This window comes from Puntigrus tetrazona, chromosome 19 (assembly GCF_018831695.1).
Source record: "Puntigrus tetrazona isolate hp1 chromosome 19, ASM1883169v1, whole genome shotgun sequence".
Classification (NCBI taxonomy): Eukaryota; Metazoa; Chordata; class Actinopteri; order Cypriniformes; family Cyprinidae; genus Puntigrus; species Puntigrus tetrazona.
In genome coordinates this window covers 4573446-4593490 of record NC_056717.1, presented here as the reverse complement: position 1 = coordinate 4593490, position 20045 = coordinate 4573446, and the positions used below count along the sequence as shown (strand labels likewise).

The window sequence follows — 20045 nt, the reverse complement described above, 5'->3', positions numbered from 1 at the left end:
TCAGAGTACAACTCTTGAGTATCAATGTGCGTCTTAATTCAAGCTATATAAAAATAGAGCTTGTGCCACCACAAAACGTCTTTTGGCATTTTAATTGTACTGTCAGACGAGCAGTGATGAGTGGGATTTCAAGATTTCAAGTTTACCTTTCTCTGTGGAGTGTTGCAAGCTGTTAGTGCATAGATAAGATCCCTAAACTTGCAAGGACTAAAGTTTCAAAACCAAAGAGATGGAGAAAAGACCCCCACACTCCCTAAAACAGCTTGTTTGGCCACACCCCCACTGTGCTTATTGGTTTGTCTTTTCTCTCATCACAAATGCAGACGGAGTGTTATGTTAACGAGGAACGATGCTACAAAACATGAGGCATTACGACTGAGATCTTTAACTTGCGCATTGTTAATGAATCCTCAAAAATCGACCTTCCCATTGGCGCTGTTTTGGAACTGCATACAGAATATACAATATATGCAACAAAAAAAAAACCCCTCCGCATATATCTGCATTGCACACAAAGAACTACAAGAGCTGGGTCCCAATAGGGGGCGGAGCTTTTGTATTACCATTGAGATACTACTAAATGTTTTATTATTAAAATTAAATCCCATTCTATTTGAAGGACTTTACTTTAAAGTCAAAAGGTTGAGAAGCAATGTTCTAGACCACTGGTTGGTCAGACAACGATTCACTAATTGATTTTTTTGTGTGTGTGTATAGTTTTAAACACCACTCACAAGATGTGAAGACAGAAGGTCAACCACAAACATGCTTTAACCTTCAAAAGCGAAGCTCTACTTGAACCCCTCTTCACCCAGTGAACCGAGTTCACAAACAGACACGAAATGTTCTTGTAACTCTGTTTCCCATGTGTCCAGCCCGCAGGGACTCACTTCAAACGGCTCTTGACAGGCAGAGCCTCTGAATTGACTATGAACTTTCTTTAGTTTGTGCAGGAGCAAATCAGTTTAATAGATCCCGCTGCTGGTTGGCACGTTGACCTCCGCTGGCAGCTAGTTTCCTGCAGCTGCTGTAAAATGCAGTGCGCTCCTCTCCTCTGTAAGCAGATTATTTCAGAGCTCACGGAGAGAGGTCATGCACGCGCCTTTAATAAAACACCACCATCACCTCTTATTAAACCCTCGTTGCTGAAAAGCGAACTAGTTTTACACCAAAAAAAGTTTTGCAATTTGAAGCAAATCTAATTTCTTCCATCAGTAATACTTGTGAGCAATATCCATTTGTAATAAAAAATTAACCTGGAGATACAGAATTCACATTGATAGACTGAACAGAAGACGAATAGATGTTCTAATATCCCACAACGGCTGCATTTTAAAGCCTCCTGCCATGAGGGATGCCCCATAACAGCACTTAATGGAATAGTTCACCCAAAAATTAAAATATATTGTTCATGTACTCAATTCTAAGGTCAACCAAGGTATAGATAAGTTTGTTTCTTCATCAGAACAGATTTGGAGAAACTTGGCATTGCATCAGCTGCTCACAATGAATCCTCTGCAGTGAATGGGTGCAGAATGAGAGGTGTTTTAACCATTGCTTCAGGCCAAAATCTATAATCAAGTTTCTGCCAGTGAAAACAACCAACCCCTGTTGTTCTCTCACATCAAAATCCACTTACATATTTGTTTTGGTCTGTTTTCACTTGATACAGACAAGACTGATATTATGGATAGAGGCCTCGTGTTTTAGTGGGGATTTTGATGATGCAAACATGCAGCTTTTCTCTTCATAAGACATTAACTAATGGACTGGAGTGGTGTGGATTACTTGTAGATTATTACGACGTTTTTCTTAATCAACTGTTTGGACCTTGTTCCTATTCACTGCAGAGCATCCACTGGTAAGCATATTTATGCGTATGGAAATATAATACGCATGTAAATAGCTCCTAAATATATGCCGTGTGTGTATCTACATATACAAAAATAAACAAATTATGTACAAAAAAATTATGTTGGATATGATTATTCATTTGACTGCAAGAATAAACATACATATACTGCATTACAAATTGAAATAATTTTTTTCCACCAAGAACATTTTACCAATCCCAAACCACATGAATCTTTATAATTGCCATTTATTTTGTAATCATATAAAAGTGATAATTATTTAGTGAAAATTATTAGGCATGTATTTTTTTCCAGACAAAATGAGCCAAGAAAGTGATTAAACGTTAAAAATTATTAATGGCCATGAGAAGTGTTGTGAAATCCATTAAACTTGAGAGAGAGATGCTCTTTTCACAATTCATTTCCAGCATTACCTTTTCTGGCCATCTGTGCCTCTCGTGAGCCCGGCGGGGCGTTGATGTCACCGGTGCCCTGGAAGTAGATGTATTTCTTCACTGTGATGAGGTTGGGGGCAAACTTCCAAACATCCTCTCGGTCGTCTATGATGCACACCATGGAGTCTCCACAGGGGAACAAATTTCTACCAAAAAAAAAAACGCACACGCGCACACAGTTTTCATACTGCCATTTTTAGACTCTCACATTTAGCAGCTGGTGCTTGGTTATGACTAAATGAACAGCACCCAGACAGTGCCAGCCTGCCAAGAGCAAAATGTCAATGAGCATTTTATGACATTAACACTGGTGCAATACCAAAAATAGTGTGGCCAAAAAACGATTTAGACAATTAGCCGGTTTCAAGGTGATTTTTAGTGGATGTATGAAGTCAGTTCTCCTCAGGTTCACACAGATGTCCTGAGAGAGGAACCACAGGTGCAGGAAATCACATTAACTAACGTTAATTAACACCTCACATCCACAAAACGTCACAATCCAATAAAGAAAAGTGTGTTTGTGCCGTCTGCCTCTCAAATAAATGCCATGAAGTTTTGTCATTCGGACATTTTGAAGCACATCTCGAGGGTCTAAACGCATCTGGGGGTCTCTGGGTACACAGCGTAATGAGTATAGATTTATCTGTGAATCTAAACAGCCCCCAAGAACATCTTTCCAACAGCTTGAGCTTAGAAATGGCAAACAAAGTCATTCACACTAATAGAAGCATGGGGCTGTAGGTTTATCGACCTGAAGAAAGTAATCTGTGTGCCGCTCCAGACCGATCGTGACTGTCTTTGTATGATATCGGCCGCTCTGTGAGACTGTTCTTCCTTCAAGGTCAGTGTGAGAGCTTCATACGAAAACCCACACATATTAACGGTCTGACACGAGGAAAGACAAGTGAATTGGATTTCCTCCAGCCTAGTTATTGCATAAAACAAGAAAAAGCAAACAACTCCGGCTCCGAGACGTTTTTATGCTCCCAATGCAGAATAATTCATCTTTAAATACTAAGATAATACCGCAACTATTAGCGCTTGCTTAAATTTAACACACTGTTAAACAAGACGAAGGAGAAAAAGGTAAAAAAGGCTAAAGTTGTCTTTTTAAATTATAAACTCGAAGCGGCTTTTCGAGCCATTTTAATGACTACGTGTTGAGGATCAAGTTCAAAGATTTACAAGCGTTTCACCTCAAAGGAACACAAGGTAAAAAATGCACAAGAGAGAAACGCTTGACGGAAAAGAAATATGAGGTGTATTTTCAGAAAGAATGGAGAATAAACCACCCCAAAACGTTTCGCAGGCTTAAAGTGTGTAAAGTTCTTTTGAATTAAGATCATGCTGCATAAACGAATGCATTGAAGTCTTAAACGTAATGTTTTGCAGTATTCTTGATCTGTCACGCAGAGCCCAATGAAAACAGAAATGGGTCAAAAGCAGGGGTCTGAGAGACTGCACTTGAAAGCATGTTTAGTCTCAAGTTGAATCGGAGCTGTTCTCTGAAGCACGTCTCTTCTTTGTACGAGGACCTTTGTTCACACTGATGGAGTTTTAAAAACACGACGTCCAATAAGCTTTGTACTTAAGAAAAACTACAAAAGATTTTTATTATTCTTCATTTTTTTAAGAAAAAGAAAGAAACAAAATATTATTTGTGCTGTCAAACGATTAATCTTGATTAACTGCATAATGTGTGCATTCTGTGTGCGTTTATTATATATATATATATATATAAACACACATGCATGTATAGATTTAAGAAAATGTTAAGTTTATACAAAAACCTATATACACAATATCAATTATACAAACAAAATATAAATATAATTATGGAATAGACAATATTTTCTAAATATATACTATATATATATGTGTCTTTGTGTAAAAATACTTATTGGCGATTAATCATTTGACCTCACCAAGTAATATTACAATGATTTCCTGTTGTGAAAATGTCACAGTGTGGAAATCAAGCTTCAGGGTCATGCTCCCCTATGTTCAGCAAGGCTGCAATCTAAATATTTTACAATATAAAATAGCTATGTTCTATTTGAATATATTGTAAAGTGTAATTTAGTCCTGTGATCAAAGCTGAATTTTGAGCATCATTACTCCGGTCTTCAGTGTCACATGATCCTTCTGAAGTCATTCGTGATTGGTACCGTCATCGGTTTTGAAAGCACCTGTGCTGCTTAATACTGAAACTGACATTTTCATAATTCTTTTTGATGAACAAAAATGTTCGATCAAAGCATCCTTAGTGAAATAAAAGAATTACCATCTTTGGAAAAAAACTCATTCAGAAAAGTAAATGTTAATTGTGATGCTTCGTTTTGTTTGTAAAACTTCGAGAAAGATGCTGAAGGCTAAACCACTCCAGAAGCAGAAGACATGAAACATGCCTCACCTGAGGTTGCCCGTCTTAGAGAAGGGGTCGATGCATTCGTCTCTAGACATGATCCGATGAGAGAAGAGCTTCTTTTCAGGGTCTAAAAAACCTTGTTAAAAGAGAAAAATAAATTGGCACGAGTGAGAGAAACGAAGGAAACGGTCATTTCTTTTAAAGACGAAGTCTAAATTACAGCTGGAAGCAGAGCTGTAAACGCTGTAGTTTGGATGGGACTGCATTGAGGCCGTTTACGGCTGTAATAAAAAGAAAACAGGAAAAATAAAACCAACCAATGCTTTCAGGCTTTCAAAGATGCAGCTCTGCCAAGCCTTCAATCTCCTGCCCTTACAATATATAATAAATCAAGGCTTGAGCTCAGAAAAGTTGAGCTACTTCCTTTAATCGTGTCTTATCTACTTCTGACTGCATCCATATGACTCCACACGTTCAGGTACAAGTACAAATATACATAAAAACAACATACATATAATAAGTGTTCAAATATGCGAGATGCCAAATATGAAGCTCACTTAATGCAAGAGCACTTCGGGTCTCGTTCAAAGGTTGCTGCACACCTGAGACACAGAAACCTGAGGAACCTGAACTAAAACCACAAACCAATAATAAACACTCCTACCTAAACCAAAGAATTAATGCAGCACTCATAAAGGTTACTATTAGAAATCGATGGTGTATATTATACGTGGCTATAATAAAAACCATCGCTAAACCAGTTTCTTACTTCTAAGTCATTTAGCAGAAACGTTTATCAAAGCAAATAAAAGGACGGCTGTTTTGACGCATTTTTGTTAATATGCTGCATTAAACAGCCAAATGCAGCAAAAAATATATTGGGCTTCAGCAAATGGTAAAACATATGAACAAATGCTGCCACCTGGTGTCAGTGTTAAAGGCCAATATAAGCTGAAAACCAGGGCTTATGTGTTTTATCATCCATCGGGTGGGAATCAAACATTTTGATCGGTTCGGAAAACTAATATTGCGCCTGTCGCCGGTTTGAGGTATCATTCATGTTTCGTCCAATGTGTCACATGGCAACAACGTACCCGCGATGGTGTGAGCGTATAAACGGCTGCCGAAGGTGAAGACGTGCAGCTCATAGAGTTTGGCGATCTTTTCCAGGAAGTCTTTGCAGTGAGGCCGCAGTCGAGTGTGAAGCATAGGCTCACCCCGTCCCAGCTGGAAATGAAAGATTCCCTGCAGAACAAAAAAAACAACAAGGCACTCAGAGGGAATAAATGTCACTTTTGCTCACTTTCTAAAAGAAAACATTAAAAATCTGACCAGCGGTGCATCTGCTGTTCATTTCAACGGAAATGCTTTAAAAGCGGCCCAATTTCTGACAGCAGACATAATGTAATCTTTTAATGAGAGCATTTGAGCCTTTTGATAGCTCAGTTAATGGTCTAGCAATTGTTTGGTATGAAGATCTAAGAGTTTTTTCTGCTCAAGCTGATCTAGCGAGTGAATGCGCGTCTGGCGGAGCGAAAGCACTAACGCCTACGAGAAGAGTGAATCGAAAATGGATGATAGCGGAGGAAAAAAAGAAAACAAAAAAAGTAAGATGCAGTCATTTAAATAGAAATCAATCAACAAGGCTCGTCGAAGCACCGCTTCCAGTTACATCCACACGCAAAAATGCAAATGAGATCACAAAGAAGTCTAAGAAAACCGTACTGCTGTCTACGTCTTATTTTTGTTTATTGATAAACTCAAACGAAATGCACGTATTGCAGATAAATCTTTGGAAGCCACCAAAACATAGCACCTAGCCCTAATGGCACATGAGCACAATACAAACCAATGGGAAAAAAAAAACCCTGTAAAAATAATGCCACTTTAATGAGCATCAAAAAAATGCCATTTATATTACTAAGGGATAGTTAAAAGATACTGTTGCAAAGAATTTGCATTTAAAAAAATGCTTTTAAAAAACTTCGTAAAACAAACTGAGAAGAAATACATATCAATTCATCAGGGGAGCATTAAATTGACCACAAGTGACAATAAAAGCATTTGTGATGTTCTTGTGTGTATGTGAGGGATTGACTATACATTTTATACATTCTCTTTAATAAACACTTATGTGTGCTTTCGCTAACACCTATCAAAACCCTGAGCATACAGCCTTATGAAGAACCTCTTACAGTGCTAAACATTTCACTTACACTTACCTTTTACCTCACAATACGTCAGCGTTATGAGGTTTGGGATGCATAGGTTGCACACATTTTGATCATTTTGAGCAGTCTTGTTTTAAGGAATTTAAAGTTAATACAATTTCTCAAATATTTATATATATATATATATATATATATAAAAATAATAATAATATATATTCTTGCGTCATACTGGCTTTGCTGTAATTCTTGTAAAAAAAAAAATTCTCAATTTGTAAAGTAATAAAAAGTGGTTAGACAGGCCTCTATGCTTACTTTTCTTAACTGTACCAAAGTTCAAGATCTCAGGAGAGACTTCTAATCAATCATCAGAAATTCGGTTTAAATATTAGCCTTCCCACGAGATGATAAAGTGATTTAAAGTCAAACTGATTAACTTTTGCATTGGATTTTTTCTATATAATCTTATGTCAAATTCAAAAGGCAATATTTATAAGCTTTTAAAAAAATTCTAATTAAAACAACAGAATAAAAATAAGCAGAATAAGTTACTAATCTAATTCAATCTGAATTAAAATACATATTTAGACTTACTAGAGAGGTGGCTTGCAGGTGTATTTTCAGAGGTTTATAGAGGCGTGACTGCTAAATTAATACATTTGTGTTGAGGTTAATGTTTTAAATATAACATTTTGGAAATAGATATATTAAAGGATTTAAATAACACAAATCCACGATCCATTAAATCACATCCAGAATCATTTTGTATGTAATACATCTATGTGTACTGTGTATAAATTATGTATAAATACGCACACGCAGTATATACTGCGAAAATATTTAGACGTGTATACATTTATATATGTATATTCTCATATTTAAATGTGTTTAATTTTTTTTATTAAATGTATACATGCATGTGTTTGTATTTATATATAACACATAATAATTATACACAGTATACACGCATTGTGAAAACAATAATCGTTTGACAGGACTACTGAAGACTGGAGTAATGATGCTAAAAACTCAGCTTTGAATAAATTGCATTCTAAGAAAATTACAGTTTATCTTTTACAACATTATATACAATTATTTACAGTATTACTGTATTTTTGATCTAATAAGCGCAGCTTTGCTAAATGGTACCACGCTCAAACTTCTGAGCGGTAGTGTAGCGCGCCGTTTTCAACGGTTACCTTGTTGGACATGCGCTGGCAGTGCTGTTCAGTGGTGTGGATCAGCGTTTGGTCCAGATCCACCATCAGCACTAACTTCCTGTTCCTGTGAAGTCTTTGCTGGTCCTCTCGGCCAAGCTGCTCCGCTTGCTGCTCACAGACACAGAGGGATAAAAAAAACACTGCGTTGCTGCACCAGACAGATTGTGCAGAGTAAACTAATCATTCTAGACACGGTCACTTATCAAAGCCCGTCTGAAACGTATTTGACCCACAGATCATCACAAAAACATGAATAGCACACGTTAAAGGCCCCCAGTATACTTGTTTAAGAAAGTTTCTGATCAGTTAGTTCAGTCTTCTGGTATATGGGTTTTCACGAGCGCACACCAAACAGCTGTTTTTGTAGCTTTTGTGTTTTTAACCTAAACAGGTATACAGCTAAGTTTTTTTGAGTTGCACCAGAGACCCGATTAAAGCATTTAAACACCGAAAAAGTCGGATTTTCATGATGTGTCGTATTTCAAGCAAGCATGTTTATGGTGTCAAATGTGAAAAATTTGGGGGTTTTCCTTTGAGCAGGAGAAATGAACAGAAGCCAGTGAGTATCAGAGAATACATGTAGAGAAAGTTTCTAAACCTTTTTTGCTCGAAACACAAAGGGCCTTAAGAAGTGTTGAACGGCAGGACTTACCTCAGAGCTGACCATCAGCTCGGGAACACTGTGCACCATGGAAACGGTCGCCGTAGAGATGGGCGCCAGCTGCTTTCCATTCTTGCTCTGCAGTCTGAAACGTAAGAGCATCTTCAGCACCACACAGCTACTAACAGAAACAACTAAGATCCGACACAAGTGGGGGGAAAAAAACTGGGAAAGACAACAATAGCTCCTGACAGACAACTTGTCACTTTTTCAGGTAAGAGGAAAGAGACGATTGTGAACTGGAGACTGACAGTCGAAAGTAAAGCAGACTCACTGAGTTAAGTCCTGGCCGCATTCGGCACACAAACCCTTCATTACAATGGGATGACTGCATTCTTCCACTTTTGCTATCACACTCCTGTTAAAAAGACAACAAACGTGCGGAAATGAATACAGCGATAATCAAAAGCGCTTCATACACATTCTCTATGCTTGTTCGCAGGCTAAACCCCAGTCATAGTGAGAAGTAGCATGCAAAGCATTTCTCCAAACTCCAGTATAAGCACAAAGTGAAGTGTAAACTTTTTTTTTTATAAACTAATTTTCAGTTGACTAACAAAAAAACTAAACCTGAGCAAAATTTTTTAACACATGCAGCACCCTCTGCTGTTAAAAACAGCAAAAAAAGCATGAATGACACCAAATGACATATATACATATATATTTGATTTAATATGTATGTGTGTGTGTGTGTGTGCATATACACACACACTCAATACGCATTATTTAAACGATTTCCCATAATTTGCTAACTGTTAGTCACAGGCCGTATTGAAGAAAGGGGCATTCTCACGACGTCCCTCGGAATGTAGAATATTTTATTAATAATTATGGTTTTGGCACCTTTTTTTAATGTGAGCATGTAGATATATTAACAGCCTTCCCACACACGTTTCCAGAAGGAATTAAAGATCTTCACATCCTTAAAACATATGCATAACAAAAGCCCTTAAGCTGTGCAATCTGTTGGAGGTGTATTCTTATAACTAATTCTACTGTTTAAGATTGTTATGTCTTCTTTGTAGGGGGTTTTATATAGCAGTTATATCTTGCTGTTTGTGCTGGTAAATGCTCGTGTATTATGCATATTCCTCATTTAGGGTTATACACCGATATGTTCCCGAAATGCGAACGTTTTAGCAGTTCAATTTGAATTTGAATTTGAATTTGATTTGAGTTCATCGCGATGTGAAAATTCTTAAATCGAGACACATTTACTTAAAAAGCGAAATTACATAAAATGAAACGTCTTGTTTATGAGAAATTAATCATAATTTTAATATTTAAATAAGAAGACATCACGAATGAATTTGAAAAATGAGTTTTTATACCCAGTGACATTTGTAATTAAGCATAAATTTGTTTCATTTATATAAATCTCTATAAATAAAAAGGTTCTCAGTTCGCATCTCAAAAAGTTTTAATGATCCTACAGTATTTGTATTCGAAAACCCCACCAAAAAAACCCCACTTATTTTGGTTTTGACAGAATGCAATATTCAATGCATGACTTTATAAATCCCAGACTTCTGCTCTGATTTAGGACCTTTTTAAGACCCACAGAAACCTTTTAATAGACATGGACTAATGTTCACAAAACTCTCATTTTAGTATCGTTACGTCTTTAATCCCACAACTTCAACAAACTCGCTTCTAAACATTAAGGTATCATTTGTAAAATAAGCTGTAACGATTTAACACGTTTCTCCTCCGACTACTTAGATTCCGCTCCATGCGTTCATCAACACGCCCTCTCTCCACCGCCCCGCCCTCTACACAAGTGTCAGCCAATCGGACGGCGGCAAAGCACCAGGGACAAATTGATTGACACGCAGAGAGCGTTTCTGATTGGCTAAAAAGGGCGGGCCGCTCCCCCAACTCTTGTTTTGCTGTTTACAGAGTCCATCGGAGCTTATCTCTCAATATACATATTTAAGTGATACCTCTATGTTAATACGAACTATTTACGGGTGACATAACAGCAACCACAAGCAACACACTCACACGCCATTAAACGTGTTTTTATACCGTTACTAGGCAGCGTGGAAGTTGAGCTGCTGCTGTCACGAGCTCAATGTTGAGCGCCAGTGCGCGTGCAATTTAGCTTAGCTCGAGCTAATAAGCAAAGGCAGCAAATTAAAGCGTAAAACGGCATGTCAACCGTTACAACGCCGCCCTATCCAGCCGCGACGGCGCGACTTACCCAGGCGCGATGACCTGTCCGAGTTGACCGCACAGTTCCCGCACAACTCCAGCGCGGTCCGACTTCAGCTTCCTCTCGGCCGCTCTGCACTCGCCTTCGGCGGGGATCGGCGCGCACACCGCGATCACGGAGTCCAAGTTCACCAGAGCTCCGGGCTTCACCTTCCACTCGAGCAGCCGCAGAGGACGCGCTCCGGCGGGGCAGCGGATCTCCGTCACCTGCGCCGCGGGGGCCTCCGCTGCCGCGCCGCCTCCGGAGTCTGCAGGCTCCTCCATCAGAGCTTTAAACTTCCGCCGGAGACACGCGGCGGAGCGCACGGGGCGTCTGGGGAGAATTAATAAAAGCGCTAAAATAATCCAGAGGCGAACCGGGAAAGATAGCGATGGAAACGAGCTGTAACGCAAGGCAGGCTGAGGCGCAGGTTCGCTCTTCCCGCCCGTAAACAGGAAACACAAGGCTGCAGCGCGAGCGAAAGTCTTTCCACTTCCGGGAGACTTTAATCGCACTCTTGATTTAGATTTACATTAATATTAGAGTATAATATGTACTTTATAGTAGTAATAATAATAACACTTATGTATTTAAATAATAATAATAGTAATAATCATTTATATAAAATAAGACAAAAAAGTTACGTCAAATATTTACAGTCATATCAAACTTGTGGTTTAGAAAAAATCTGACCTGAGCATTTGTAACAAGCTGTTTTTATCTACCCCCTCCCCCTCTGAGACAAGCAAACCCCTGGTTTGTGATGTAATCTGATGAAATATCACGATCATACCATCTGCCTCCCGGTGTCCGGGGATTAGGCCGCGCCATACACGCAGCTACTCGCTCAGCGGCTACATTTACACTGTTTTCGATAAACTCGAGTTTTAAATCGTGCATTTAAAAAAGGAAAAAGCTTCTGTTTTCTCTTATTTTTTTTTCCCTCCAATGCGACTTTAGCTGTATTAGCTTTTAAAGAAAATGTAACATTATGTAGACGTATGATATGGAACAATATATTGGAATAAACCTCTCTCTGAACGTGTGCGGGGGGCACTAAATTGAGAAAACAACAACAACAACAACAATAAATAAAACACTATATAATACATTTAATAAATACATTTCAGTTGAAACAATTCTTTTTGTTTGTTTCAGATGGGGAAGGCTTATCGTGCTTAGTGCTTTTAAATAATAGACGTGTTACCATATTGCACACCTGAGATAATCCAAAAACTGTATTAGTAATATTATGAAACACCACGGTTAAAAAGTTTACGTTTTCTGTTCAAATTTCACTTCTTCTTCTTCTTCTTTTAATGTACGTTTATTTTAGTTTACGTTTATATTATTCATTTAGGTGTTTTATTATTATTATTATTATGATTTTGTTTGCTTGCTTGTTTATTTATTTATTTATTTATCTGTCTTGCCTCGCTTTAAACGTCTAACGTTACTGTCCCTTTAATTAAAGGCATACGCTCCTCTTTTCACGTGAACATTTTTAAATGTTGCATTATTCGTATAAGATTCTGGATAACACTATTGTTGTTCAGTTGCTCACTGAGTTCGACTGCTCCCGTTTTTCCAAAGGGAAAGGTAAGGTCTGGATCGAGAGTTATTCACAGGGGCAGGGCTCTCTGAAGGTCGCGTCAGACCACCGTCACGTGACCGACGACGTCACGACAAGCGCTCTCCCAGCTGTCCAATCACAGCGCAGCGTGCGTGGTCTCGGAGCGCGAGGAAGACGCGTCCGCGACCCGGAGAGAGGACCGTAGCGAGCCGCTCGTGCGATCGTCAGCCCGAGCGAACCGGAGACATGACGGCAGAGACGTTCAGATCGGTAAGGACAGCGCTTTCCGCTGAAGCGCTGGTCGCTGATTTCTTGCGCTCGAGCTTCCTGATCAGTGTGATGCTGGTGCTTGATGAAAGGTCACTGCATTTCTGTTTCACACTCATGCACTTATTGAGAGGCATTTATCATTTCCAGGTATATCTCATATGTCCAGTTGGGTAGTGCAGGGCAGATCAGAGCAGTCAAGGCCAGAGGAAATGTCAAAGCATGCTTTGTGCTTGATCACCGTAAGCCTTAAATCCCAAACTAAACTTCTTGTATCCAAGTCTAACAATAGAAAGATTGCATGTCTTACAGTCCAGCGCTTCCTGATAACCTTAGATTAAAACCAAAAGTACGATTACAAAACATTCCCACGGTAGCAATAGGCTTAAGGAATGTAATGTAATGTAACTGCAGGTACTGTTCATTGTTGTTAATTGTTATACATTTATTTCAAAATTGGAAAATAATCGAAAAAGCTTGACACACACACACACACACACACACACACACACACACACACACATATATATATATATATATATATATATATATATATATATATATATATATATATATATATATATAAAACCATTGCAATATATATAATTACACACATATAACATATAAAATATTTTTAGAAGTGCTGGGCAACAATTAAAAGCGATTAATCACATCCAAAATAACAGTTTTTGTTTTTATAATGTATGTGTGTGTACTTTATGTATTTATTACGTATATATAAAGACACGCGCAAACATTTATTTACATGCATTTTGAAAATATTTAAATGTATTTACTACTCATATCATTTATTTTACATACACATATGTAAATGTATTTTGCTTAAATATGCACATGCATGTGTGTTTATCTATACATAATAAATATTCACAGTACACACTATATATGTACGTGCGTATTGGGATCTTAGTCTTACATTTAGCCAAACGGGACAGAAGCTGTTTGTGTTGGACATCGGCTCTTTGAGCTCGTGCGGCGGTTTAGAGTCGATTGTTTATCTTCGTCGAGCGGCTGCTGATGGGCTGTTGTTTATCATACTCTATTGAGACCTTTACACTGGAGCACATCCCTGACCTGTCCACGAACCAAGCTGCCCGAGGAAAGACATTTCGTTCCCTGCTTCTATAAACATTCTCCCTTTGACATGGCCTTGATGGGAAAGTCTGGCGCTGTAGACTACCAAAACACAGCTCACAGATCGTCTCCGAGATGTTTTTAAGGGTTGACTGAGTTCTCATGCTTTCATGTTTTCTTCTCTTTGTCTTCAGTTAAGGTTGTGTCAGCGTCACGTGTCTCTGTTACGGCGGTGTCCTCGGCTCGTAGGCCTCCGAGTACTCCACCACAAGTTCTCCTCTCACAGGTGGGCTTCTCTCGCTTCGTTGGGCTCCGACTTTAAGGGTGAAAACGCCACGGGTTTTAGCAAGCACTTCACCGTGTTGAACGAGGGCATCGTGGGTGTGCTCTTTTCCTCCAGAGTTGTAAAGAGTCACAGGCTCTTCAGGAAGCTGCTGGTTGGCGTTTCGGTGGGTGTCCCGCTCGTGGTCGGGGTACGGTATGCGGTCTCCGAGCCCAGAGAGAGGAGGAAGATGAAGATACTAGCAGAAGGAGTTGGACGCTTCTGCAGGTGAACGTCCTTGAGTGATCTTCGTTTGTTTTATTTGAGCAATTTATCAGTCATCACTCACGTTCTATATACATCTATTCATATTCTTCTAAAAAATTCATTAATTTATTATTATGTTATTATTTTATTCTTTAAATTAAACATTTTATATGCCGCAATAAGGATAAATACATATATGTTTGTCAACCACTCAGAAACTGTACATGCATTGCATGGCTTTAAATCTTCATCATGCAGCCGTTACTCTTGATATCATGACTGAAGCTGTGAAGTTGTGTATCTGTGTGGCGTCAGGTCTCTCTATGTCGGGCTTGTGATATCAGCAGACTACTGGTGGACGTCCAACATCGCTCTCAGAGGCCTGGAGGAGGTAAGCTTAAGGTTCATTTTTGGGTGAACTATACATGCAACGTGACGCTTTTCTTGGATCCCCTTGTTCCATCCTCATCCTCACCTCAAAGCACTGAACGTGACTAAACGTATCACACACTGCTTGTGTCGGTCTCTCCAGAGCAGTCCAGAGTATGAAGCGCTCCTGTCAGCGTGTCACCAGAGAGCCGCCAGCAGCATGGTGGACGGGGCCATACAGAACGGAGGCCTGTATATCAAGCTGGGACAGGGCCTGTGTGCATTTAACCACCTGCTACCTCCAGAGTACATCGGCACCCTGCACGTGCTGGAGGATAAAGCTCTCAACAGAAGATACAAAGAGGTGAGCGCCTCCAGATCGACATGAATTCAAATCATACATCAAATGCTACCTGGTTTTTTTTGGGATTTGAAGGAAGACGTCAATATGTGGTTTTGCGTTCTTGACGTAATTTTTTTTACCCAAAAATCCCTGCTGAATTATACATTTGCATGCACGCTAAAAAATTGGGATGTGTTTTTAAAGGAAGTGTGTTTAATACAGTCTAAAAAATAGTAATAAACATGTATGTTTTAAGTTAACATTTTAAAATGTGAATTTTCAGCATCACTACTCCAGTCTTCAGGGTGACATGATCCTAAAATTCATTAAGTCTTCATTTCAGTTTAGTTAATTTCATTATAATACTCATCAATAAAGCAAAAATACAATTGGAACAAGGGTTAATCAAAATGAATTAGTGAAATGCCTGGATTGGTAAAGAGATCAGTCCCTTAAGAGTGTTATAAAGCTGCTTGGGTGCAAGCCATCGACTTCTGTGTTAAACACCAGCTTAACAGGGGTGTTGATTACTTCAGAACAAGATCACACTTACGTTGATTCATTTAGAATACTTCAGAATGACAGACGTTTCATTAAACTCCATGTTAAACACCACACACACACACACACACACGTATATAAAACCCGTAACCCGTCTGGTCCTGTGTTGTTGCAGGTAGACGCTTTATTCCAGGAGGACTTCAGCACTACTCCAGACAAACTCTTCAGGACGTTTGACTATGAGCCGGTGGCCGCTGCCAGCCTGGCCCAAGTACACAAAGCCCAACTGCATGATGGGACACCTGTAGCTGTGAAAGTATGTTAGGGCTGTGCTTGATGTGCTTTTAAATGGATCCATCGTTTGAATGCATGACTTTTTCTTCTCCTTTTTTTTTTTTTTACCTGTAACTTGATTCTATGTTCAGCACCGTGTCTGCATTCTTTTTGTTGTGAATGTCGCAAGCACAGGCAGCACAGAGGAGCAGCATGAAGTGCTCATCTAATGATTAGTGAGCTGTTGATGTCTGCTGTGTTCAGGTGCAGTATATTGATCTCAGGGATCGGTTTGACGGTGATATCAGGACTCTGGAGATTTTGCTGGACATAGTGAAATTCATGCACCCCAGCTTCGGTTTCCGCTGGGTCTTACAGGTCAGTGTTGGCTCGCCGAGGATTTATAAAAAAAATGGAATTTAACTCTTTTGAAGTGATTTTTCATCTAGTTTTGGAGTTTAGCAAAAATAAACGATAAAAACATCATATAATTCAGCCGTAATATTTCCCATAACCCACAGAAACTGGAATGGTGATCGTATTAGATTGATTTCTGCAGGATCATGTGACACTGAAGACTGGAGTAATGCTTTGATCACAGGAATAAATTGAAAATAAATTATCTAACATATCCACACAGAGAACAGCCGTTATAAATATCAATATTTCACAATATTACAGTTTTTGATGACACAAAAGCATCCTTGGTGAACGTAAAAAAATGTTCTTTCTTTAATTTGGTCATCGTCCTGAAACACAAGGTTGAGATTTCTCCCGTTTTTGTCCTCTGTGGCGCTGCTAGGACCTGAAGGGAACGCTGGCCCAGGAGCTGGACTTTGAGAACGAAGGCAGGAATTCTGAACGCTGTGCCGAAGAGCTGAAGCACTTTAAGTTTGTAGTCGTGCCCAAAGTATTCTGGGAGCTGACCAGCAAGGTGTGGACGGGTGAGCTGTCACTTTGACCTCTATCTCTGACGCGTGCCTGAATAGAAACCGTGACTCTGTGTCTGTGCAGAGGGTCCTTACAGCCGAGTTCTGTGACGGATGCAAAATCAATAACGTGAAGGAGATTCGGCGTCAGGGACTGAGTCTGAAAGACGTGAGTTTATTAACATCGTTTACGACCGACCGGCTCCCGGAGTGAAGATGATGATGATGATGTGTGTTTCAGACGGCTGATAAACTCATCCGCATATTCGCAGAGCAGATCTTTTACACCGGCTTTATTCACGCCGACCCTCATCCTGGAAACGGTGAGATTATCTCTATGAGCCTTTTGTCGGTTCATTCGTGAGCGTGATGTGAAGCGTGTCTGGTTTCAGTGCTGGTCAGAAGAGGTCCAGACAGTAAAGCGGAGCTGGTCCTGCTGGATCACGGGCTGTACGAATACCTCTGTAAAAGGTGAGGAGGTGAGAGAGGAAGGCTGTTGTAATGTGCCCGAGGCAGACGCTGACGGCAGCCCGTGTGTTTGTCAGTGACAGAGCGGCTCTGTGTCGGCTCTGGAGAGCCATAATCCTGCGCGACGAAGCCGGCATGAAGGCGTACGCAGGTCAGCTCGGGGTCAAAGGTAACGCTGGTTTTCTTCAGCCAAAAGCTCTTCCGCTCTTCTGCACTTATTTGATCCAAAATATAGCAAAAGCAGTAATACTGTGAAATATTTTTACTATTTAAAGAATTGCTTGTATTTTAAAAAGTCTTCAGTGTCACATGGTCCTTCAGAAATCATTGGGATATGATGATTTAATGTTCAAGAAACTTTTTTTTATTGTTATCATCAATATTTAAAAGAGTAAACTATTTCTTCAAGATTCTTTAAATAGAAAATCCAAAGATTTATCTGAAATAAAATGTTTTCTAACATTATACACTGTACCGTTCAAATGGATTTTGTTTTGTGTTTTAATATTTACTTCTAGAAATGAATACTACTTAATAATGTCTAAAAAGAAGATATTATCAGTAGATTCATAGAGAGAGAAATGAGAATGTGAGAAACAGACGCGTTCAGTATGTTGGTCTGTCCCAGAGTACTTCCTGTTCAGTGAGATGCTGCTGCAGCGGCCGATCAACATGTGGGACCTGGGTCTGGGGAACATCCTGACTCGAGAGGAGACGTCGTACATGCGGGACATGGCCGTGAACCGCTCCGATAAGATCATGCAGGTGCTGAAGTGCATGCCTCGCCCCATGCTGCTGGTCTTCAGGAACATCAACACCGTCCGCTGCATCAACATCACTCTGGGAGCTCCGGTCGACCGCTACTTCATCATGGCCAAGTGGTACGAGACCGGTGTCCGACGGCTGCCTCGGTTGAGTAGTGCTTTAGATTCTGCCCGTCATTTCAGTGTGTGTGTGTGTGTGTGTGTGTGTGTGTTTCAGTGCTGTTAGGGGATGGGGCAGAGGTCAGGCGGACGACACCAGGATGCTCTCCAGACTGTCCGTCTTCTGCTGGGTCTGCTCCTTCTGGGAAAGCGTCAAGTTTGAATTCGCTTTAAGGTGATGACGCTAATCATCGCAATTCTTTCTCCAAATTCCCTTTTATTTAAAACATTTTAATAATTTATTTACATTAAGGCCCTATGGTTTATTTAATCTCTTCTTTTGTACTTTGAAATTCTCTCTCCGTTTATGACAGCATTCTGGATTTCTGTAATTCCGAGCCCTATGACACTATGAAACATTAGCCTGTTTTTGCGCTGGAGATGGTCTCTCACATGCACCTCGTCGGTTCTGTTCCTCCAGGTCAGAGATGGCGCTCATGAGCATCACTCGCTCCCTGCTCAAGCTGCTGTCTTACTGCCGTCTCATCACACTGGACCAGGACGTCTATCAGTATCTGAAATGAAGCGTCTCGTTCCTCGTCTCTCCTCCGGGCCTGTGGTCTAACACAGTCTGCTTTGGGTCGTTGATTGCTCTTTTAAAGGGATAGTTCACCCCAAAATGAAAATTCTGTTATTAAGTACTCTCCCTCGTGTCGCTCCAAACCCGTAAGGAGTTCATTCATCTTCAGAACACACATTAAGATATTTTGATGAGAGCTCTCTGACCCTCCACAAGACAGCAAGGATCCCCACACACAAGTGTTCCCGTAGCTTCACAAAATTAGGGTTGAACCACTGCTGTCACATGGACTATTTTATCAATATCCTTGCTACATCTCTGAGCTTTGTGCGGATGCTTGCTGTCTGGAGGTCAGAGAGCCCTCACATTTCATCAAAAATATCTTAATTTGCGTGAAGATGAACGAAGATCTCTCTGCGGTAATTTTCGGGTGAGCTATCCCTTTGACCACGCGCTCGTTGGAGCTCGAGCTTCCAGGAACCGGCCTCTCGCCGTGGCTTTCCTCCGAAATAAGCGCCGGCGAGCGGCATTTCACAGAAAGCAGAGGACTTTTTAATTCAGCTTTTATCAGTTCTGATAGTCCGCGTTTAACAGACTCGTTTGATTCAGGAAATCCGAGCTGCGTTCGTCGCTAGGACGATTCATGCTTATAATTTCAGGGCGGCAATAAAAACAAATCAGTCTGAACAAAGCAAATAATTATGCTAAAAACCTTTTACCTCGACGGGTTTAGCAATTTCAGCGAGTAATAAGAGTTCAGACTGCACTGACAACAACCTTTTTACTAATTCTATTTAAAGTTTTATATTGTATTTATGAGGACTTTGGTAATTAATTGGTGATACGCGGTTGAAACAGGTTTTGCTGTCTAACGTTTCTAGACGACTCACTGTCAGATTGGATATGTAATCTACATGCTATGTATTCTGAATGTAAATCACTTATACTGCACTTTCATGTGCTTATATCACCTGGAGTTAGAAATCAGAACCAGTCAAAGAATCTTTTTGAAAATGCATCTTATTGAGAATTATTTTTACAACTCGTAATATTTAATCAAACTGTCCGAGCGTCATCTTTTAGTGCAGTATCAGATATATGCTGGATTTCTCTGATCATTTTCTCCACTTAAATCATTACACTCAATTGAAAAGCACAAAAGAAAAGTCACTCTCTGCTTTAACCCTGAAAGCAAACAAAGCGACCCTTGTGAACACTTACCAGAGAACGACTTGGATTATGTGTTTGAGGTTCTGTTGTTCTTCTTCAGTGGTCAGACTGTATCTGCACTCAGAGAATCATGTGATGAAAAGTAAAGAATAACGACACAGAAAGC

The 20045-nt window shown here is 39.8% G+C and overlaps 2 protein-coding genes across 4 annotated transcripts in view; one reads left to right on the top strand and one right to left on the bottom strand.

The window, feature by feature from the left end:
• The window catches only part of ctdp1 (CTD (carboxy-terminal domain, RNA polymerase II, polypeptide A) phosphatase, subunit 1), an 82813-nt gene extending 71120 nt beyond the window's left edge, over window positions 1–11693 (bottom strand). The window contains exons 1-7 of one of the 3 annotated variants that reach the window (XM_043217783.1): window positions 10929–11693; window positions 9000–9083; window positions 8717–8810; window positions 8044–8172; window positions 5771–5921; window positions 4722–4812; window positions 2288–2454 (exon numbers count right to left, since the gene is read on the bottom strand). In XM_043217783.1, coding sequence (XP_043073718.1) covers window positions 2288–2454; window positions 4722–4812; window positions 5771–5921; window positions 8044–8172; window positions 8717–8810; window positions 9000–9083; window positions 10929–11203 — 991 coding nt within the window. In that variant the 5' untranslated portion in view covers window positions 11204–11693. The remainder of the gene's footprint in view (window positions 1–2287; window positions 2455–4721; window positions 4813–5770; window positions 5922–8043; window positions 8173–8716; window positions 8811–8999; window positions 9084–10928) is intronic. The other 2 variants (XM_043217782.1, XM_043217781.1) reach the window with 2 other exon arrangements.
• Window positions 11694–12569: 876 nt separating this feature from the next.
• On the top strand, window positions 12570–20043 carry adck5 (aarF domain containing kinase 5). The gene is made up of 15 exons (XM_043217588.1): window positions 12570–12762; window positions 14049–14140; window positions 14255–14404; window positions 14699–14774; window positions 14916–15116; window positions 15772–15912; window positions 16134–16247; window positions 16672–16803; window positions 16884–16967; window positions 17040–17121; window positions 17191–17269; window positions 17344–17435; window positions 17895–18147; window positions 18248–18364; window positions 18611–20043. The coding sequence occupies exons 1-15, from the start codon at window positions 12739–12741 to the stop codon at window positions 18711–18713; spliced, it is 1740 nt and encodes a 579-aa protein (XP_043073523.1). The 5' UTR covers window positions 12570–12738; the 3' UTR covers window positions 18714–20043.
• The last annotated feature ends 2 nt before the right edge of the window (window positions 20044–20045 follow it).